A 24,764-nucleotide genomic window follows, 5' to 3' on the forward strand; every position below is an offset into this window, starting at 1 on the left:
TTAGTACTGTGAACTCAAGGTATTGGCTTGAAGAGTTCATTCCAGAAATACCAAATTTCTATAAGTTCACTGCTATATGATCAGACATAAATTTTCAAATAATTAGAACACATGCCCCAAACACATAATTTTATATCTTGGACCTCAATGATGACTTGCCCAACAAAGTTAAAATAATAGGATGAATGAAGAGTAATATTTTATGTATATAATTATTAAAAGGGAACTAAACTCCTATATATGGATTAAACTATAAGATCTGGTTTTAATACTATTCATAGTTGTGTCTGTATGATTATTTCAGAAAGAAGGATAAGACCTGATTTAAATCCATTTAACAAATTGTCAAGGTAAACTTTATGCTGCATTTCTTGCCTAGAGCATAAATTTCAAATATTTTCTGATTTATTAACAATTTGAGGAACTGAGCACTGAACAATAGAGTCAGAAAACTTTATACTACATATAAATGGTCAAGCCAGGCCTTTGATCCTTAAGTCTAAGATACCCACAAGGAGCTTATTTTAAACTTTTAATTTTTTGAGTCACTAGAATATTTTAAACTGAGTTTTAGGGAAAAGGTTATTTAGTGCTTTATTATACTGATATAGCTAAGGAACTAGCATATTCAATAAATTAACAAGAAATATCTTTATGATTAGAAAAATGCATACATATGGAGCATATCTAGAGTTAAGCACAGGATTTGTTAGTTTCTTGCATCCATAGAGAAAATATAAAGAAATTGAGTTGAAATAGTATGCAATTAGATGCATTTGTCAGTTATTGAATTATCAAAGAATTATCATTAATTGATCACAAACAGTATTGTACAACATTTAGAGGTACTAAAAAAAGAATCTATCTTAGCCTTTTCCAAATGAATGTTTCCCTAAAGGTGTTCAAAAATACAAACAACATCTAATTTGTAAATTATATGAAGAAAGAAACTATAGCTAATTAATCATATGCTATAGTTTACACCAAAAAAGGTAGTAAGACTGAAATACTAGAAAAAAACTAAGTTTAAATTCACCAAACACAGAAAGTCTTACACATGTGTATAAAAGAATTCTACACAAACAAAAGCTTAACAGCATCATGTGTTTAAAAAATAGACTTACATAATTCTATTTAACTATAAACATCATATACATCAACACAGTGAAGGTGCAGCCAAAAAATCAAGTCCATCTACATTATCAGAAAAATCATGTCATAACAAGGCTGGTCTTTTTTAAGCCAGAAAGACTATATGTGTAGCACAGATATTGAAGTCAGTTCACTATATTCTCTCTTCCTAGAAGGGAATATCATTAACTGAAAACCTATCCAAAGAAGCACTTGATGTTATATCTTATGTAAAGTGGCTAAAAATCTGGAAAAGCTTCATTAATCAGAGACTTAAAAGAACATACAGTAAGTATGTAAACAACTTAATCGTTATCACAGAGATGGATTAGATTCAGGGGAAAGTCTAATGTAGGGACACTACAAAAAGTTGTATCTTACACCACCGTGGAAAGAACAAAACAACACTCTTTTCACTAAACAATAAACAGAAGATTCACCTTATATCTTTTCATATCCTTAGTGTTAAAAGAATTGCCGGGAGCCGGTCCATCCTTGCTGTTTCAAGGGACCTGGCATATATGGCATACAGTTCTTAATATGTTTGCTCACCTTCTTGGCACTGTGTTTTAACCAAGGTCACCTCTCCGAGAAAGGTTGAATCCCCAGGTAGGGATTTTCCCCTGAAGTTAGGGAGGGAATAAAACCCCTCAACTAAGTGCCAGGGGGGTAATTAATCCCTTTAACTACGAACAATCATGCTTAAACTACATAATCTTTTCTCCCTGGAATGGAGATAAGAAACGCCCTAACCTTTGTAATAGAGATTGATAGGATTGAATCAACTGGTATAAATACAGTTGTAACAAGACAGAAACACTCAGAACTCAGAACACAGAACTAAGGACACAGGGCTTGGAAGACAGGACCAAGAGAGACAGAGCCTAGGCACAGAACCTACACAGAACGTTCTCTAGAGACAGAAGAACTTCACTGGAGAGGGCATGCCGGAGGATCCTGGAGAGGGACTGGCCTCGGAGCCTAGAGACAGAGCCTAGCGGGAGAACATGGCAAGGGATCCTGGACTGAACCTGACTACAGAGATTGGCAGGAGAACCTGACTGGAACCTGGACACTGAACCTGACTGGAGAGCCTGGACAGAACCTGGCTGGAGAACCTAGCGAGGGAACATGGCTACAGAACCTCGCTGGAGATCCGAAGCAGAACCTCTCTGGAGATCTGGGCTAGAGATCCTGGCTAGGTTGCTGATCAACTGAACACTGTCTCCGTGTCCTTCCTTCTTCGCCGACTCCGTCTACGCCTTTGGGAACCCCTGGACCTGCTGGGGTTGGACCCCGGCAAAGAATGCCTGTTAAGTAAGCACTCAATATTAGAGATACTGGTATAACTAAAGGGAAAAATTAGTATAACTAAATGGAAGTATAAAAAGAGTGTATCTGGAGGTAGAAGTTTCTTTACGTAGGGCATATATGTGAGGAATGTTTCCCCAAGTTTGTTTTATGGAACATCAATCCCATGAATTATCTACAGTTAAAGGGTTACAGGAGAACATGGAAAATGGCACACCCCTTGTCCCCAATTTGAATAGATTAATCACTGATTTGTATGTAATGGATTTGTGAGAAGGCCTTCATTAAAGAAGTCTGTTTAACTCTATTCCTTGATGCTTCCCATTTTGTAATCACAGCCCCTTTTTAATGGCATAGCTACTGAACATCAGGGGACCTTTGGCAAATACTATTTAAGGTGGAATTACGCACAGGACAACTTGTTGGGCTAATAAGAGTTAACTCACACCTGGATCTTTGAGGACAAACATGTATTAAACATTCTCACATATCTGAAAACAACCTCATTATTCTTTTAAGAAGAGATAAGCTGCACCTAAGTATGCTTCCTAAAATTATGAGAGGCATATATCTTTTTTTAAATGATAGCAATATGGTTTATTCAGCTGTGCCTTAGTACAGGCAAGGGGCTTGCCATGGTGCTCTTGATGTATAAAGGCCAGATTTTCTGCCAGTTCTTTTTTAGCAAAGACACCAGGAAATTGACAGCTATGAGATGTTGTATACAAGCTCATCATCCGTCATCTTCACATGGCCAATAGCCACTGGCAGGCAAAGCAACCTCTTCATCTCAAATTTGATCGTAGATTTCACTTTGTGGACTTTGGCTACCATGTTCTCACTGGGGGACAACAGGAAAGGAACTTGCCAGCCTTATTCAGGCCTGGGCCTGGGATTACTGGGATCTGTTTGATGAGAGCCTCTGAGCCAAAAAGGCATCATACTTCCTGGCCAGCTTCTTGGATGTCCACCCATCAGGGTGGGCCCACCAGACCCCACCCATGCACAAGTTTGTGCACTGGGCCATTAGTAGTTATACCAAAATTTATAGACTGTCTGAAATTCAAATTCAACTGGGAATGCTATAGTTATCTGGCAACCATACTCACCACTGGAATGCCAGCATGGTCCCTTTTGCTTAGCCTAAATAATAGAATGAAGAAAGTCCCAGGGATTGTGTGTATTCTACCATTTCTCAGCTTTTGAGATTTTCCTCAATGAACTCTATTTTATGTCAGTATAGTGTGGCACAGGTGTGCATCTATGATCCTTGCATGACACAAAAGAAGGGACTGATTTATTTTTACCACTGTAATAATCTAGAGTACAATCAAAGACAATCTAACGAACAGAAAATATTCCTGAACTCTGACAGTTATATGTCCATGGACAAGTTTATGTATCCTTTAGGCTTTGGTTGTCCTAACACCAATAGCCCCTACAGCACTAACAGTTTACAATTCCATGATTCTAAGCAAAGTATGCCTTGTTCTTGATGACTAACCAGAGGTCATACTTTTATATTTTAGAAGCAGAGGAAACAAACTCAAAAGTTAAAGAAAACTAAGGGAGTCGCTAAAAGATAAACCTTATATTGATGAAAATTCACTTGCTTCAAAAGAAATGTTACCTTCAGGCTAAAAAGCACCTTAAATATTTCAGCAACAATAGCTGTTATTCATCATCCATATAACTTTAAATACCTGTCATTTCCTGGGCAGTCAGTACCAAATAATCTTTATTCCAAACCATTAAAAAAGCAGTTGACTATTTCATTTCTTTGACTGCTGTGTGGTAATTCTAAGAAACTCTAGAGCATTCTTCAAATTCCATGAAAGGTATCTATGTAAAATGAAAAATCCACCTTCTCTAATAGGTTCCAAAAAGTTTGATTTATATAACATTTCTCTGCACAAAGAATTTATAATGCTAATTTCTTTTACCTTCTGCTTAACTAACTTGCTGCTATTAAAGACAGTAATGATAAGATTTTTCTGTAATTAAATAACATGTCCTCTGGTAATCTGAATGCCAAGCACTGTTTTCAAGTGATTAAGAACACATTCAGGGGGAGAACCAAGATGGCGGCGATATAGGCAGACGTGTCCCAGGTCGTGTCCCGGAGCAAATGGAGCGAGCAGCTGAAGCTAGTAACACTCACACCGAATTGGCGAAATTGCTCAGCTGGTGAGAGGGTTTGCAGCCGGGAAGAGCAGAACTCCCCTGGAAAGGTAAAAAAACCCAGGGATTTGGGCAGGAAAGTTTGCCAGACCTCTGAGCCCAGAGAGTCGGAGGGAGACCGCGTGGCAGACAGCCGCGTCCCTTGGGACAGGCACAGCCCCTGACAGGGGAAAAGAGAACCGCGGGATTCCTGGCGCCGCCAGGGAAATTGAGAGCTGGGTTCTGTGACCGCGGAGGACTGAGCCTAAAGGGGGCAGCCTGAAGAGCTGACCTGACCATGCAGTCCCGGTAAGAGAAGAAGCTTACAGAAACCAAGCCTTCCCCGTTTCCAGGGCCGGCGTTTGTTTGTCTGTTTTCACTGAATCCTGTCCATGGGACATTTCGGATACAGACACTCACCTGTGCTGAAGAGAGGGAGAGTGTGCTGAGGAGTGGAATCTGCGGAGAGACTGGGGAGAGAGGGGGAGCCGGGAGAGGTGGCAGCGAATTGAGTGCTGAGACACCCCTGAGCCCAGGACTGGGGCAGCCACCCGCTCCTGAGAGTGAGTCTCCTCCCCCCAGCCCCCAGGCAAGGAGCACAGCCACACCCAGATTCCACCCTGTATGAGATCAAGGATTAAGATAACCTGATCAATCCCTGGGAGTTAACAGGGTCTGGCCTATAGGGGGATTTTCAATCCCAGCAACAACATAGCCCAGGTAACTAACTATTACGCAGTCAGCTCTGGGCAGTGAACTTCCACTGGACAGAGAGGCCCTATAGCCTCAGAGGCCAACCCCAGAACACTGCCACCCAGAGGCTGACCCACAAACTGACTCTTTGCTAAACACAAAATAAGGCAGTCTGGGAAATAAATGCGGCATGCTTTAAAATAAGGACTGTGGTTTACAACACAGAGGAACAGTATATCGCAGGGAAACTCAACACTCTCCTGAATACCTGGAAGGTCTAAGGCGAGCCACACTGAAGAATAGAAGAAACGAAGGACCTTCACTACTGCAATTTTTTTTCTTTTTTCACTTTTTAACTAAGAAACCAATTTTTTTTCATTCTTTTTTTTCTGTTCTTTTTTTTTCTTTTCTTCTTTTTCCATCACCTGATTTTGCCCTTTTAATTACTACCTTCTTATTTTTAACCAGTATTATTACTGCTACCATTTTACCATTTTTTAAAGCGCCATTTTATTTTTTCTTTATTTTATTTTGGAATTAGTGTTCCCCATTCTATTTTCATCGTTATATTATTGGTTGTTTCTAGTTTGCATTCATATCTAGGGAGCTGTTGCTGGAATTTGTTGGGATTAATGGCTGTTCTATAGGAGTATTCTCCTCATATAAAAAGTCTCTTCCCCTCTTCCACTTCATTCTCTCTTTTCGCTCTTTTTTCTTTTTTCTTTTCTTTTCTCGCTTTTATTTTCCCCCTTCCTTTTTCCCAATTTCATTTTTGCACTCCCTTTTTTTGGTCCCTACTTTTCTTTTCCTTTTTCTCTTTTATCTTTTTCTCTTCCTTCTTCCTTATCCCCTAATTCTCTTAATTCAAGTGGTCACCTTTAATTGGGGTTATTAATATCGTGAATATAGTTGTGTATAGTGCCTGGTACGTGGTGCCTTGTTGTGTTGTATTTTGTGCCTTTAAATCAACGCAGCAGATCCAAGCAACAGCAACCTCCTGAGCACCACATCCTCTGCTGAGGAACAGCAGCTGTACGTGAAACCTCGCCCCACCAGCCAGAAGAGCCACCACAGCTGTGAACAGCACCCACCAGAGGAGCTGCTGACAACTGAAGAGCAGCTGCTACCGCAACCGCCCGAAGAGCAACCACAGACCAAGGAGTCACTGCCACCAAGGGAGCAACCACTGAACAATTCAACGTCTAGATATGTCAGTGAGATCAAACATGGGTAGACAAAGAAACCCCCAAAGGAAAGAAAAGGAGGACTCTCCAGAAAAGCAGCTAAGTAATACAGAGGCATGCAACATGACAGATAAAGAATTCAGAATAAGGATCCTAGAGTGCATAAACTGGATGGAGGAAAAAATCGACAACCTCTGCAAGAAGCAAGAAGAAACAGATGAAAAAATCGATAACATATGGAAGAAGCTAGAAGAAACAGATGAAAAAATCGATAACATATGGAAGAAGCTAGAAGAAACAGATGAAAAAATCAACAACCTAAGTAAGACCCAAGAAGAAATGAAGAGTGATATAGCTGCAATGAAAAACTCCATTGAAAGTATCAACAGTAGACTAGGAGAAGCGGAGGACCGAATTAGTGAATTAGAAGACAAGGAAGCAAAACACACCCAAAATGTACTGCAATTGGAGAAAAAAATTAAAAGACAGGAGGAGAGCCTAAGGGAGCTTTGGGACAACATGAAACGAAACAACATACGAATAATAGGAGTACCAGAACAACAGAAGGATGAACAAGGATTAGAAAACCTACTCGAAGAAATAATATCAGAAAACTTTCCTGAGGTGGGGAAGAAAAAAGTCACACAAGCCCAGGGAGTCCCAAACAAGGTGAACCCAAAAAGGCCCACACCAAGACACATCATAATCACCATGGCAAATGTTCAGGACAAAGAGAGAATCTTACAGGCTGCAAGAGAGAGACGGAAAGTTACATACAAGGGATCTCCCATTAGATTGTCAAATGACTTCTCAACAGAAACACATCAGGCCAGAAAAGAATGGACTGAAATTTACAAAGTGATGCAAAGCAAAGGACTGAATCCAAGAATACTCTATCCAGCAAGGCTATCATTCAAACTTGAAGGGGAAATAAGAAGCTTCACAGACAAAAAAAGGCTAAGGGAGTTTGTCACCACCAAGCCAGCAATGCAAGGAATGCTAAAGGGACTGGTATAAAAATAAGAAATAAAAAGCTCAGAAAGAAAACAGCCACACACAAAAAGAAATGGCTACAAACAAGTACCTTTCAATAATAACTTTAAACATAAACGGACTAAATGCTCCAACCAAAAGACATCGAGTGGCTGAATGGATAAAAAAACATGACCCATACATCTGCTGTCTACAAGAAACCCACCTCATTAGAAGGGACTCACACAGACTGAAAGTGAAAGGATGGAAAAATATCTTTCAGGCAAATGGAAAGGAAAAGAAAGCTGGGGTAGCAATACCTATATCGGACAAAATAGACCTCAAAGTGAAGGCCTTAACAAGAGATAAGGAAGGCCACTTCATAATACTAAAGGGATCAACACAACAAGAAGATATAACCCTGGTAAACATATATGCACCCAATGTAGGAGCACCCAAATTCATAAAAAAACTCCTGGAAAATATCAAAGGAGAGATCGACAACAATACAATCATAGTAGGGGACTTTAATACACCATTGACAGCACTGGATAAGTCCTATAGACAAACAACCAGCAAAGATACAGCAATCCTAAATGACTCACTAGATCAGATGGACTTAATAGACATCTTCAGAACACTTCACCCCAAAGCCAGAGAATATACGTTCTTCTCAGGTGCTCATGGGACATCTTCAAAAATAGACCACATATTGGGTCACAAGCAAAGTATCCCCAAATTCAAGAAGATTGAAATCATAAAAAGCGTCTTCACAGACCACGATGGCATAATATTAGAAATAAACTACAATAAAAACAACCCAAAATACTCAAACACCTGGAAGCTGAATAGCATGCTATTAAATATTGATTGGGTTACCAATGAGATCAAAGAAGAAATTAAAAACATCCTGGAAACTAATGACAATGAAAACACAACAATCCAAAACCTATGGGACACATTGAAAGCAGTCCTGAGAGGGAAGTTTATAGCTCTACAGGCCTATCTCAAAAAACAAGAAAAAATGGTAGTAAATCATCTAACTCTACAACTCAAAGAATTAGAAAGAGAGCAACAAGAAAACCCCAGAGTGAGCAGAAGGAAGGAGATAATAAAGATTAGAGCAGAAATAAATGACATAGAGACCAAAAAAACAATACAGAAAATCAATGAAACCAAGAGCTGGTTCTTTGAAAGGATAAACAAGATTGATAAACCTCTAGCCAGACTCACCAAGAAGCAGAGAGAGAGGACCCAAATAAATAAAATCAGAAACGATAGAGGCGAAATAACAACAGACCCCACAGAAATACAAATGATTGTTAAAAAATACTATGGACAGCTTTACTCCAACAAACTAGACAACCTGGAGGAAATGGACAAATTCCTAGAAAAATACAACATTCCAAAACTCAATCAGGAAGAATCTAAAAATCTCAACAGGCCAATAACTATGGAAGAAATTGAAGCAGTCATCAAAAAGCTTCCATCAAACAAAAGTCCAGGACCAGACGGCTTCACAGGGGAGTTTTACCAAACATTCAAGGAAGAACTAAAACCTATCCTCCTCAGACTACTACAAAAAATTCAAGAGGAAGGAACACTTCCAAGCTCATTCTATGAAGCCAGCATCACCCTAATACCAAAACCAGGTAAAGACAACACAATGAAAGAGAATTACAGGCCAATATCCCTCATGAACATAGATGCCAAAATCCTCAACAAAATCTTAGCAAATCGGATCCAGCAGTACATCAGAAAGATCATACACCATGACCAAGTAGGATTTATCCCAGGGATGCAAGGATGGTACAATATCCGCAAATCAATAAACGTGATACATCACATAAACAAATTGAAAGAAAAAAACCACATGGTCATATCAATTGATGCAGAAAAAGCATTTGACAAAATTCAACACCCATTTTTGATAAAAACTCTCAGCAAGATGGGAGTAGAAGGATCATACCTCAACATAATAAAAGCCATATATGACAGGCCCACAGCCAACATCATACTCAACGGACAAAAACTAACACCATTTCCCCTAAGAACAGGAACAAGACAGGGATGCCCCCTCTCACCACTCCTGTTCAACATAGTACTGGAAGTGTTAGCCATTGCAATTCGGCAAGAAGAAGAAATAAAAGGCATCCAAATTGGAAAAGAGGAAGTAAAACTGTCCTTATTTGCAGACGACATGATATTATACATACAAAACCCTAGAGATTCCATCAAAAAGCTACTAGACTTAATACATGAATTTGGCAATGTAGCAGGATACAAAATTAACCCCAAGAAATCTGAGGCATTTCTATACACCAATAGTGAACTTTCAGAAAGAGAGATTATAAAAACAATCCCGTTTACCATTGCACCAAAAAAATTAAGCTACCTAGGAATAAACTTAACTAAAGAGGTAAAAGACCTCTACTCAGAAAACTACAGGACGTTGAAAAAAGACATAGAGGAAGACATAAACAGATGGAAGAACATACCGTGTTCATGGATTGGTAGAATCAACATCATTAAAATGTCCATACTACCCAAAGCAATCTATAAATTCAACGCACTTCCCATTAAAATACCAACAGCATACTTCAGAGATTTAGAACAAACTTTCCAAAAATTCATCTGGAATAAAAGAAGACCCCGAATAGCTGCAGCAATCCTGAAAAAGAACAAAGTAGGTGGGATCTCAATACCAGATATCAAGTTGTATTACAAAGCCACTGTTCTCAAAACTGCCTGGTACTGGCACAAGAATAGGCATATAGATCAATGGAATAGAATAGAGAGCCCAGAAATCGGCCCGAACCAATATGCTCAATTAATATTTGACAAAGGAGGCAAGAACATACAATGGAGCCAAGATAGTCTCTTCAATAAATGGTGTTGGGAAAATTGGACAGATATATGCAAGAAAATGAAACTAGACCACCAACTTACACCATATACAAAAATAAACTCAAAATGGATAAAGGACTTAAATGTACGACAGGATACCATAAAAATTCTAGAAGAATCCAAAGGCAAGAAAATCTCAGACATATGCCGAAGCAATTTCTTCACTGATACAGCTCCTAGGGCACTTGAAACTAAAGAAAAAATGAACAAATGGGACTACATCAAAATAAAAAGCTTCTGCACAGCAAAAGAAACCATCAACAAAACAACGAGAAAACCCACTGTGTGGGAAAACGTATTTGCCAATGACATATCTGATAAGGGCCTAATCTCCAAAATTTATAGGGAACTCATACAACTTAACAAAAGGAAGATGAACAATGCAATCAAAAAATGGGCAAAGGACCTAAATAGACACCTTTCAAAAGAGGACATTCAGAAAGCCAAGAGACATATGAAAACATGCCCAAAGTCACTAATCATCCGAGAGATGCAAATCAAAACAGCAATGAGGTACCATCTCACACCTGTCAGACTGGCTATCATCAACAAATCAACAAACGACAAGTGCTGGAGAGGATGTGGAGAAAAAGGAACACTTGTGCACTGCTGGTGGGAATGCAGACTGGTGCAGCCACTATGGAAGACAGTATGGAGTTTCCTTAAAAAACTGAAAATGGAACTCCCATTTGACCCTGTGATCCCACTTCTAGGAATATATCCCAAGAAACCAGAAACACCAATCAGAAAGGATATATGCACCCCTATGTTCATAGCAGCACAATTCACCATAGCTAAGATCTGGAAACAGCCTAAGTGCCCATCAGTAGATGAATGGATTAGAAAACTGTGGTACATCTACACGATGGAATACTATGCTGCTGTAAAAAGGAAGGAACTCTTACCATTTGCAACGTCATGGATGGAACTGGAGAGCATTATGCTAAGTGAAATAAGCCAGTCAATAAAGGAAAAATACCACATGATCTCACTCATTCATGGACAATAGAGACCATTATAAACTTTTGAACAATAATAGATACAGAGGCAGAGCTGCCTCAAACAGATTGTCAAACTGCAGCGGGAAGACCGGGGAGGGTTGGGGGGCAGGAGGTAGGGGGGTAAGAGATCAACTAAAGGACTTGTATGCATGCATATAAGCATAACCAATGGACATAAGACACTGGGTGATAGGGGAGGCTAGGGGACTGTCTAGGGCGGGGGCATAAAATGGATACATATGTAATACCCTTTGTAATACTTTAAGCAATAAAAAAAAAAAGAACACATTCACCAACATATTTAGCCTAACATAAAATAAGCGATTCCAAATCATACAAATGGCTAAGAATTATGACAGTAGGGTTACCAATTAAATAACAAAGTCCAGTTAAATATGGATTGCAAATTTCAAATTTGGAATATACTTAAAATTATTTATTATCTGAAATTCAAATTTAACTGGGCATTCTGTATTTTTATTTGCATATCTGGCAATTCTATTCTATGCGGGCCACCTAGCGAAAGACAATTTGCTAGCTTTCATGTTTTTTCCCCCTAATCAAAGCACTTCTTTTGATTTTTCCCCTCGAGTTGAGATAAGTAATTTTCCAGCCAATATTTTCCTTATTAACACATCTCTTTGCTTTTAACAAAGTCAGGTTCCCACTACCAAATCTGTAGTCTATAGGACATACAATCTGAAGAGAACAACATTTTACCTACCTGTGGGTAATATATGAGAAGTCCACATAATAAAATATTTCTTTCTTTCACTTCCTTTGCTAGTTCCCTAATCTGCATTAGGTTTTCCATTTTATGATCAAAATGTACTGATTTATAATCAAGAAAATGCACCTGAAAAATAATATAAAAATTAACAATTAGAATACTTTTTCTTCGCTTTTCTTTGAATCTGTAACATTAAAGAAACTAAAATTATAATATTATTTTTGTCAATTTGTGTTAATTTGTAGTTAAGCATTCGAAGCCATAAATATTTAATATGATTAATGAATCATCCTTTATAAATACAGATGCAGTAAACACTCAGAGAATAAAATGCTGAAAAACAAAGTGCTAATATTGTTTCAATTTGTGACAGAGTCAAATGTATAAAAATATGATCATACCAATTCACTCAACTTAAATCATAATTTGTAATTTGAAACTAGGCAGAAGGTAAATATTTATAAATTTATGTTAAATGAACAATATCAATAAAATTCAAGTATGCTTACTTAAGTACATCAAGTTCTTTAGAAGAATCTAATTCAAAGTAATTAATTGGATATCTAACAAATAAACTATTTCTTAAATTTAAAGAAAACTTATACAGAATTATTTTTAGCAGTGTTAAAATAACATTTTCTTGAAATTATTCAAACAACTTTCATAAACATTTTTAATTTAAAATTTAAGGACAGGGTGATATTTCATAATTTCTCTAAATTATTGTGGTTTTACAGTACTATTTTTCTTTTATGGAATATAAAAGACATGAAGGCTTAAAATAAATAATTTAAAATGCAAGTGCACATACAGAATGATCATTCAGAAATAGGTATATTCTTTCACATTACCAAATTATCAAAACTTTCAAGGATTGCAATTTGTTCATTTATGTACATTTATTGACTAGAAAAATTTTAAAGTATACTCCACCCTGTCTCCTACTAATCCCTTCCCTTTGTCTCTGCTCACACTAGAGGCCCAGTGCACAAATTTGTGCATGAGTGGGATCCAGCCAGCCTGGACCCAATAGGGGTGAATCGGGCTGGGCCTGCCAGGAGGAAGAAATGGCAGGGCAGGAGATTGGCCAGCCAGCCTGCCCTGATCAGAGCCCAAACAGGGCTGGGCCAGCTGGGGGGAGGGGCCACAGGTGCCTGGCTGGCAAGCCCTGCCCCCAACTGGGGTGGGGTGGGGCCAATTGGTGGCAGGGCTAGCTGTGGGGAGGGGCTGTGGGTGGTAGGCTGGCCAGCCTGCCCCTGAATGGGTTGGGGGCGATTGGAGGCCAGCAGCAGGGGAGGGACCATGGGAAGTTGGCCGGCCAGCCCCACCCCTGATTGGTGTGGGGGTGGGCAATCAGGGGCAGAGCTGGCTGAGGTGACAGACTGCGGGGTGATCAGGATGGGAGAGGCTGATCAGGGGCGGGGCCGGGTGGGGGAGGGGCCACAGGAGATTGGCTTACTGGACCCACCCCCTGATCAAGCCCTTTCGCTGGCTGCAGTGGGTGATATAGGGACCGGTCATTCTGTCATTATGGCATTCTGGTTGCCATATATATGTAGATACACTGTTTTAGAAAAATGAAACAACAAAACATCTTATCATGTTCTTTCTGTAACACAGAGAATAATGTTTTAGCAATGACAAACATACAAATGACTGAATTATAAAAACATAATTTCCAAATTGATAAACATAGAAGGATGTTTTACCACATTTCTCTGAGAAACTAATATATCAATCAAACAAAAATGAATGGTATAAAGGCTTTTTGCATTCAGTGCAGCAACTGAGTTGAGGGTTTTTCATGTTTCCTCCCAAGTTTTAATTCTATTGCTGTTTTTCTGGCTGTTCTTATCTAGGAAAAGTTGCATATGAACTGATGCCACTTCCACATTATATGGACCTAACTCCTTTCTTTATCAATCACATATAAATTAATTTTTCTTATAAAGATTTGTGCTGTAGCAAAAACAGATAGGTTGAACTGAAGGACATAGTACCATGTTTTTTTGTCAGCTTTTTAAAAGAATTTTTATTGATTGTTAGAGAGGAAGAAAGACGGAGAGAGAAAAAGAAAAAACAAAAAAATCATCAATATGAGAGGGAAACATCCATAGGCTGCTTCTTGCAGTCTCCCAACTGGGGACCGAGCTAGAAACCTGGGCATGTGCCCTGACAGGGAATCGAACCCACAACCCTTCAGTGCATGGCACAACACTCCAACCAACCGAGCCACACCGGACAGGGTATTGTACCATGGTTTTTAAAAGTTGTCACCAAATCATGAGATATCTAAACAGGACTGGAATACTTTCACTCCAGCTATAGATGGTAAGAAACAACAAACACAAGCTCCTTGGAAAAAAAGAAATGTAACAACACTTTAAAAAAAATCAGTAGGCCAATGCTGTTCACCACACAGTGCATGAATTCAATTAAGGAAATGGTGCATGAAAGTGAGTTCCAGGCAAGCTATTTATACATCTACAAACTGCCTATGTTATCCCATCAAGCCAAGTATGTACTTAAGTTATAGGGAAACTCAAGGCATGTAGTAATAGAACATAGAAGATTAATGCAGATCCTATACTTGAGTAATTACTAGATGCTGAACATTGTGCTAGTTGGCATAATTAAATTTTAAAGAAACAGATACGGATATTGACTTATAAAATGTATAATCAGGTTGAAGAAGTAGGATGCATCTCCAAGTTCTCTTTTGCCAGAAGAGTAGGCCTAATGACATGAAAAGCGTAAGATAATTTCCAGCAGGTGTACTTCCTACTACCAATCCCATGAAACCTGAGCATATACTTTTCATTGTGCAACTAATTTTGAAGCTCTAAAATACAGCAGCTACTTATCAGTTCCAGGAAAACTTTCAGCTGATACAAGAACACAATCAATTTTAATTTTAAAAACTGGGCAGGTTTATATGACTACAGCAGAGGGTTACAAAATGATCATAATAACTAAAGAGAAATGTAAATGTTTTTGCCTTAATAAAACAAACTTACAGCCTGGACAGGCTTACATCCATTGAAATAGAGCAAAACATTTCATTTGGTTGAGTTCTTTGATCTCTTTCTGCACTGTTCACTTATTTGCTACATGTAAATTGCTGTAAAAACAATTTTTCCCATTTAGGATGCCATTTTCATGCATACATAAATAAAGATAAGGATCTCTTCCTATCCCCCACCCAAATGTATATATTTTTTTAAAGGTAGCAATTCACTCCTATAAACTAGTAAATTGCTTAAACATATAACATGTGGGTAGCTTCATAGCTTTGTGGGTGGGCCAGGTTTCCACTCACAAAGTTTGGAAAAAAGATTCTCTGGGCCTCCTATCTTCTACATTCAGTCGTACACATGCTTTCTATTTCCAGCAACCATTTAATATGTTCCTGGTCCCAGAGGAATTCCAATGGATTTTTTATCCTTTAAAATGTGATTTTTTCACTTGTCTCTGAGGACAGGTACATTAAATAAAGACAATAATTAACATCATATACAATATTCTTAAAAACATTAGGAATGTTCCATAAACCCGCATGTAATACTTCTCTCATTCCAGAGTCCATGTTCACGCGAAGGCCTGAAAATGGGGTCAGGATTCTCGATAGGAGGGAAAATGGACTCTTTGTTTATTTGACAAAGAAAGTAAATTTGTGAAGCATAAATATATATTCAAATAATGCATTGCTTAATGCCCACCAAAGTGGAAGGAAGGACAGTCAAAATGAAAGTTCTGGTAATTATCAAATAATTGAATTAGAATGAATCGGTAGATAGAACAGAGGTCCTCTGAATCCACATAATAGATACTGCAAAATTATCTACATATGTGTACAGAAAAGTAAATTGTATGAATTAGGCCCAACATCTTCAAAACAGAAGTTTTCAAAGAAATAGGAGGGAAATCTAATAACCGATGAAACGGGCCAATACTAAGCAGATCAAAGTAAGAGTTCATCTTAAGGATTAGAAAACATTAGAAAAACTTTCATCTCACTTCAACTATTTATAAATTACATGGGTTCTATTAATGAAAATTGCTTTAATTTAATGAATTGTGCTTTTAAAAAGAAAAGAAGAACAAGCTTTCAATATTGAATCACTGCATTTTAGAACAAATTTAAATTAATGCCATCAAGAAATTCAACTCATACTTCTGATGAATAGAAACTCATTAAGTTATAAGCTATCATGGAAACTCAGAGCAAATGCTTAACAACCCATTTGTAAATCTTAACAGAATAAAATGCCACCAAAACTAGTAGACTGAAAAATAATGACATGTAACAAAAGGTAGGAAATAAAATAAATGTACTTTGCATAAATTATTAACCACACAAAAGATTTAAATGTTTCTATTTATCCAAAGAATTAAAAATAAATGAGTTTTATATCAGTACAAATGTTACATTTGTGTACACTTTTTTCAAATCTTATTTAAAAGATCAAAGAAGTAATGAGCCCAAAACTTCACATTTTAAACAGTCAATAGAAAAAAACTAACATTACTTTAAAAGATGTTTTAAAAAAACAAAATGAACATTTTTTTTTCAGTTACTCTAATAGTGATTTCTCCTATAAGAACATAACTTTGCCACTGCTGTATTATGGCACAATTATCTGAAGCATTACATACATCTACAACTAACATCTCTACTATCCATAAGATTTTTCAGAATAAAAAGTTAAAAGCAATCTATTGATTAATATGAAGCCTAGATTTGTTTAGCTAACCTTATTTTTAAAATATAACTATATTTATTTATTAACTTTTCTCTGAACAAACATCAATCAATCAAAACCAACTGAAAAGTGAAAAAGATATTAAAATTAATAGAAAATGACATTAAGATCATTTAACAACTGTGTTCCATGTATTTAAAAATCTACAAGAAAGAATGAGCATGTTAGGTAGAGAAAAGGAAATGTAAAATAGTCCTAAACCTAACTTCTAAAGAGAAAAACAAGATCTGAGATTAAAAAATTAATAGCATTGGAGGGGTTAACAGCATATTAGACATGGCAGAAAATATGATTAGTGAACTTGAAAATATAGCAACAGAAATAATTTAAAATGAAACTTTGAAAAAGGAAATAAAGACTATGACTCAAAGAATAAAAGAAAAAAATAAACAGAGCACCAGTGAAATATGGATCAACTTCAAACAGCCTAATATACAGGTAACCAAAGTCCCTAGGTAAGGAGAAGGGCAGAAAAAATAATGAAAAAATAATGGCAAAAAGTTTCCAAGTTGAATGAAAATTTAAAAACCATATAACACACCTTAAATAGACACAGACCCCCCCCCCAAAAAAATCCCAGGCTTATAAAGAAGCAGAAAAATAGGGTCCACAATAAAGAAATAAATACACTTTTAACTGACTCAAAACTGAAAAAGATGTTCAAATTAACAAAGATATTAAAATTATAATGGTATACCATAGATTCTAAAGTTGAGCACAGAAAAAGATATACAAAGGCCCCAAATCAAACTTGTAGAGAAGAAAATTACAATGCCTAAGATGGAAAATGCACTGTATTTATTTTTTTTAATTCAGGCCTAGGCATGTCTGCACACAGAGAATCGAACAATGAGATACACTTTCATGACCTATGAGTGCTGAGTGAACTTGCATGGCCAGAATGGTTAAGAAACATCTGCTTAGCACATGCGTTCATGATGGTGTAAGAGTAAGCTGCGGAACACAGATCACTGAGTGAAACATCACATTCTGTTGATACATTGTAATCATAGCATATAAGTTTGAAGATACCTTTGTTCCATATTATATTTATGATTATATTTATGACAAGGCCACATCTACTTACTGGATCCAGGCTTCTGGGTCCATTTAATTGAAGAGGATAGATTGCAAGAAAACAAACAAACAAACAAAAAAACCTCCTTCAACTATTAATATTTTAAGTATCTAATGGGCCAATCAGTATATTTCAAAATCCAAATAAAATGCAGAAATAGACTAGGAAAAGAAACCTTCAACTATCTTCCATAATCTTTGATTCAAAGTTTTGTCTTGGTCAAAATAACCTAATATTTCTTATTAATTAAATATATAAGTAAATGCTACACACATGAACTAAAAGATAAAATTAGTGTTCCTAAATGCAAGTTTTTTACTTGCTCAATATGATAGTGATCCACTTAAAGTTTATTATTTTGAAATAAAAAAGAATGCCTCCTCCAAAAATGTTGGAAAGTCACCCCCTAAATTCAGTTTATAAGAGAAAAACTGTCCCACTTAGGAATGAGAAACATTTAAAGTTTAATCCTATATTTAAGAGTGAAAACAGAAAATGAATTAAAAGAAGAGCATAGTAATCATTTATTCACACAATAAGGTATACTTTCTAACATGAACAATGAAGATAAGATTTATAAAAACTAAAAACATATCATCTGTAAATTAGACAATTATAATTGTTGAATGAAACAAAATTTCTTTTTCTAAAAGGCAAAATGGGGGAAAAAAGGAACTACCAAAAAGAAAGCAGGATAACATAAAACAAAATAGTGAAATTCATAAAATTTAAATTTATACAGAGCAAATAATGTCCTAAAACCTCAGGTAGAACAGTAATATCCTTCTTAATAGAATGTAGCTATTACTTGAGAAGTAATTTCTATTTAGTTCCTCATTCCCAGTCTCCTTCATTTCTGCAAGTTGCCACAAAGCATCTGCCATATTTGTAGAAAGCAGTCCTGAAACAGGTGAAAGAGGAATGTCAAGGCAAGTTCAACTCTGTAGTCATTTGTGAATGCCTGCTCACACTGTGTTGAGACAGGGGGAAAGAGCCTGAGCACAGGGGTATGAAGGGATGACTCCAAGAAGAAATAGTTTTGCCCTATAACACTCAAATTTTAAGGATAACAACAATCAGGCAAGCGAACACGAGAATAATGGTGTTTCAGGTAGAAAAATTCACCAGAGGAAACATAGGTATGTCAGGTAACAGGGGACCTGTGGGAACTACCTCAGATGAGAGCCGCCGCAGGGCAAAGTGTTCAGCGAGAGTAAGGACCTTGACATTGAGCAAGAGCCAGCCCAGGCCCAGCCTTCATAATCTGACTGAGCTTTGTCCTGTAGGGTTGCAGAGCTTCTGAAGATTTTAATAAGGAGAGTGGCTTGAGCAATTAGCAATTAGCAAAAGTTGTAATGGTGGCTAGGATGAGGTCAAGATTGAAACACAGAGACTTTGGGAAAGGGAGAGTTCCTGAGGGAAGAAGATGAATTCAAAATATTAAACGTTAAGCACTTGAACATTCCTGTAAAACCTTAGAGAAATGATGAAGACTAGAGATAAAAATATAGAAATTGGTACATGAGCAATACTTTAATCATGAGACTTGATGACTCAGGGAGTATATGTCCATTAAAGAAATATCTAACAGATATTTTAGGTCACGATACTAACTAGCTGTAGCGAATAGGTCATTTAGGAATAAGAAATCTAAACCAAAGTTTAGGAAACAACAGTTCATGGGTGCAATCCAGCCTCCTGTTTTTTTGTAAATAAACTTTTATTGGAATACAACCACACCATTTTTAAAAAATCTTATCCTTGACTGCTTTTGCACTATAATAGCAGAGTAGAATAGTTGCACCAAAGACATATGGTCCACGAAGCCTAAAATATGTCCTACCTGGCCCTTCATTAGAAAAATGCGCCAACCCTTAGTATAAAGAAGTTATCTCAGATCCAGGCAAAGAAAATGGCCTGGGTTACCTCTGGCAAAATGAGAGCACACTAGTAAATGATTTTTAAATCATTTTCTCCTCTAACTATGTGGTTTCTATTACTTGAAAAGGGCAAGTATTAACATTCCTAATGAATGTCATGTGGTAAAGTGAAATGAGCATGAGGCATAGTCTTACAGCGAGATAATGGCATCTATGATAACCAACTCTCAGGACTGGTCTGAAGATTAAATGGGATCATGGATTTTAAAGAAAAGAATGGTGATTCATTATTTCAAGTATTCAGTAAGTGTCTGTTGTTATTAACACTAGCAAAATTATACTAATAATATGCATTAGCAGGCAACATTTGTTGGGGAAGGGCTGAGATTTATAAATGTAGTGCAAGTTCCATCTCCTACAAATGGGAAGAGCTCAACACACAAGATTACAGTTGGACTCTTGCTGGCTTAGCAAAAAATTCAGTACTCTGTCATTTCCATAATCATAGGAAACTTTTAAAAAATAGAAATGGATGCTTCTCTCTCAAAAGACCTAGAAATGGGAATAACACTCAAAGTATTCAGAAGAGACATGCAGATGACTTGAACCTGGCATGTCATTCCCACATAAGAATTTCCAATGCTGTCCTAGCTGGTTTGGCTCAGCAGATAGAGCATCGGCCTGCAGACTGAAGGGTCCCAGGTTTGATTCCAGTCAAGGGCACATGCCTGGGTTGCGGGCTCGATCCCCAGAAAGGGGCATGCAAGAGGCAGCCAATCAATGATTCTCTCTCACCATCGATGTTTCTATCTCTCTCTCCCTCTCCCCTCCTCTCCGAAATCAATAAAAATATATTTTTAAAAAAGCACAGAATTTCCAATGCTGACACTAACATCTCACAACACTTGCTGCATCCCACCCTAGCAGGTACCAGTGAATCAAGTGCCCCAGCATTTAAGTAGAATAAGTTAAGCTTCAAACGCCCATAAAATAAAACCTCTCATGCCAGGAAAACTTCATCATACTATACTTTTCAAAAGTATCACACGTACATTTATTATAAACGGGGTTCGAGCCAAAGCATGTTTGGAGCAAGGAGCTTTTTGCACTGATTCCATCACCTTTCTATGCTTTCAATAAAGAACAGTTCAGGCTTCCCAGAAAACTGTGGAAGCATATTTATATTAGCATATGTATTACATGAATTTATTATTAATTATAGACATATAACATTTAATTTTAAAACTTCAATGATGTTAAAAATAGGTGGTTCCATCTTTTTAAAGAAATAGCATAACATATTAAGCTAAAGAATGTTCCCATTATTTAAAATACAAAATCCAGTACACACACACAAAAAAACCTAACAAAATTCCCAGGCATATTTTTTGAAAAATTGAGTGACCAAACCAGTTGTTCAATTTCTTTTTTAGGGCTAAAATTAATACTAGCTCACTGACAAAGAAGGCTAGTTTCATTTATTTTGCCTCCTGTGCATTTCATGTTAAATTTCATGCACTGATTTATTAGGACAGCCCTGGCAAATAAATTCACAAATAATTTTGCTCATCTGACTAAGCTCAGTAAACTATTTAAAATATGAAAATGAATAGTGATTCCAAGCCTGGTGCTTAATTGAGAAAAATAATTATTCATAAAACATAGGAAAGGTCTTCTGCAATTCATTTATTTGCACATTCCATTAGAACATAATTCTATCTGAAAATGAACAACCTATATTCACTAACAGAGAGAATACTAGAAATGTGTGTCCTGTGAGAATCATGTCTTTACACATCATCAATTGCATATGCTTTACAATTAATCTTAGAGGATTTCTATATCCCACAACACACACTTTCCAGTGACCATTGAGTCATAAGCAAAGATCTCCTAAACTTAAAATAACAATCAATTCTTTCTATTCAATACCTTCTACAAGAATGACTTCATTCCTCATCGCTGTGTTAGATATGAATCCTTTCATAACTGAAATTGCTAAAAGGTATTTTAAAGCACAGTTCTTTAGATTTTATTATTGATTTAGGCAGGAAATACCTGTGACTTATAATATTAGCAGAAAACAAATGAAAACATTTGTAGAATTTGTTGAAATGATTGCATTTCTGCCACTGTAGCTGTGTACAACCATGAAAGAGAAAACTGCAATGTATCTTAATTATAAACATCCAAAGATTTCAACATACAATAAAGTTATACTTTTCTGAAAGACAAAATCAAAGTAGCCATCAAGGTACAGTAGCAACATGATCGAGATGGAAGTAGAAGAGGTATTTGGACTTACTCCATAGTCATTCATTGCCAATTAAATACACATAAAATATCCATTCAAAAATACATACGAATAAATTAGGGCTCTGTAATACATATGTATAAATATATCATTAATTATAAAAGTATAATATAAAAGCATATAGATATAAATAAATCCAATATGGAGGCAGTAAGAATTACAACAGCTCTCTTTGTTTGTTTTATAAGAACTTGTGCCATAATAACACATTTTCTTAGCCTAGTGGTAATAGGGTTAACAGGAGGACACACACATAACAAAGAGTTAAGTAAAAGTTGAAAAAGATACATTAAGAAACTTAACAGGATCACATGGCTTAAAAATTAAATTCAATAAAGGCTCAATACCCTGTGAAGCTAAAGTAAGAACTCATTAGCACTTAAAAGAAGGAATGTATATGCTTTTTCAATTGTCATTTGTTCTTTATTAGGAAGAAATATTAAATTCATATATGTGTGTATATGTATATTTTTAATCTTGTTCCATCTTATTATTTAACACATAAAAGTAACAAGTGTATTTGATACACTGCATATTGGATTGATTCTGTTCCTGGCTTTGCCATTGGTGAGTTGTAGAACCTTCTGGAAACAATTTACATCTCTGTGACAGTTCCCCCAGATGTGAAAAGTATCAAGTGCCAATGGATGATGGTTTTCTATTTTTTTATTTGCTGACATGTTCAAATAGTAAACATTTTGAAATATTTTAAATATCATATATTCTGATCTGTTATGTCAATAAACTACTTTCCAGTAACTAGAACCAAATTAGGCACTTTTGAAGGTTTATTTAAAATTTTCAAAGCATTAAAATCCCACATGATAATTTATGCTTTGTTGGAGTGAATTCATGAGGAGATTCTTATCTCTCATAAAGCGCCAATAAAGTTGTCTAAATTGTCAGAGGAAAGAACTCTTGTGTAACTGTCCAAATAGTTATTGTAAAATGATTTTGCTGTAGAAGGGTGATAAACTACTTCATTAAGTAAAATTAAAGAGTTTGTTTCAATTTTGAACTTCTATTTAGATTTGTTGCCAATTACTTTGGGCTATGTTCATTGAAAAAAAAAAATAAGCTTTAAATAAGAATATACTGTTCATTGTCTCATCTGATAGTAGTACCAAGGGATATTTTGTAAAAATCCTACCAGATCCAAATAAATTAGAATCCCTATTTTACTTTCTAAACCTGTGGAGGTATTTTTCAGAGCTTTCATAATCTTGACTAGAAAAACAGATGTAGTTAGTTTTGTCTCCTGAAACTCTCTTATCCATTGTCACACACAAAATAACAAATCATTCTCAGCCAAGAATTCAGCCTATAATTCACTCTGGGCACTTTTGAGTTTTGTTTAATTTAGACAAAAGCCTATGTTCTTTCAAGTGATTTTTATACCAGAAACTTTATGAAATTACCTAATACTATTTTGATAAATTCAATATATTATTTTTCTAAATACCTGTTCATCATTATTGAAGTAGTGAACAAAACACATGATAGGAATAGAAAATAGAAAACTGAGCATGTCCCAGGTTGATGGCTATTGTAGCAGGTGATTTCAAAAAGAGCTTCCAGATAATACCCTTGAGAGTTGCCAACTGAAAGGTGTTAGCAATACTATATACCCCTTGGTAACCACAAAGAAGAGAAGGCTAAGTAAGAGTAACTTCAGTCAACTCAGGATAAAGACTCTGGCTCCATGATAACTTAACAGGACTAAACAGCTTCAGAAATCACATTTGAAAAGGACTCTCAAACATAATTGCTGCGCTATTTAACTGTACGAAAGAAAGTATTGTTTTTCAATGTTCATAAGGTGTTCTTGTTGAGACATAGAAAGGATTCGAAATTTTTTAAATTCCTTTATGCCAATCAGTCTCGAATTTAAAAAGTGTTGTTTTTCTTTCAAGTAGGGCATATTCTCCTAGTATAAGGTGTGCTTGTTATCTGAGTATGTATTTCCAAAGGCCTGAAGTTAAAAGACTGCACAGGATACAAAATAGACCCTCACAGATTCTCTGAGAAACAGAGCACTTATTAAGTGACCCCATCAAACTATGTCTGCCCACTTTAATGCTGGCATGGAGTTTAGCCAAAATCGTCAACAGTCCCATTAGTCAGTCTCGAGCTGATTGCAGAAATTTGGAAAATTCTGATAATTCAATATAATGAAATTAATTTACATCTACCAAGACATAGGATGTCATTAAGTTGATCAAATTAACATTGGTAAATTCCTTCAATCATACTCAACACCATCAACAAATAAGAACTTGGCAAAATTACACAACTTAAAATATATAAAAAGAAAATAAGAATAGAAGTCCAAAAGAGCATGTTGATAATCAAAGTATTAATAAAGGAAATGTTTACAAAACTGAGTATGTCCAAAATATTTTTCAGAAATGATCACTTGAAGAAAATCACATTATCATATAATGTCTACAAGATTATGCAAAAAATTTTCATTTTTGCAAACATAACCTAATTTTCTTAAATAGAAGATAAAATAGAATAATTTAAATAAATATACTAGTTCTTTTAGGATAAAGTCCTAATTATTTTTTCTACTCTTCAAGTAAAGTTTTGTTCCTTTCTTTAAGTAGCCTCTACCTACACCAGTTTATCTTAGATATG

General features: G+C 36.2%; 1 protein-coding gene across 2 annotated transcripts in view; it reads right to left on the reverse strand.

The window, feature by feature from the left end:
- Positions 1–24,764, reverse strand: part of CRPPA (CDP-L-ribitol pyrophosphorylase A) — a 178,065-nt gene that overhangs the window by 71,272 nt on the left and 82,029 nt on the right. For both annotated transcript variants that reach the window (XM_059712468.1, XM_059712469.1), the window contains one exon: positions 12,084–12,215. In XM_059712468.1, the coding sequence (XP_059568451.1) occupies positions 12,084–12,215 (132 nt within the window). The remainder of the gene's footprint in view (positions 1–12,083; positions 12,216–24,764) is intronic.

This window comes from Myotis daubentonii, chromosome 10 (genome assembly GCF_963259705.1).
Source record: "Myotis daubentonii chromosome 10, mMyoDau2.1, whole genome shotgun sequence".
NCBI classification, from domain to species: domain Eukaryota; kingdom Metazoa; phylum Chordata; class Mammalia; order Chiroptera; family Vespertilionidae; genus Myotis; species Myotis daubentonii.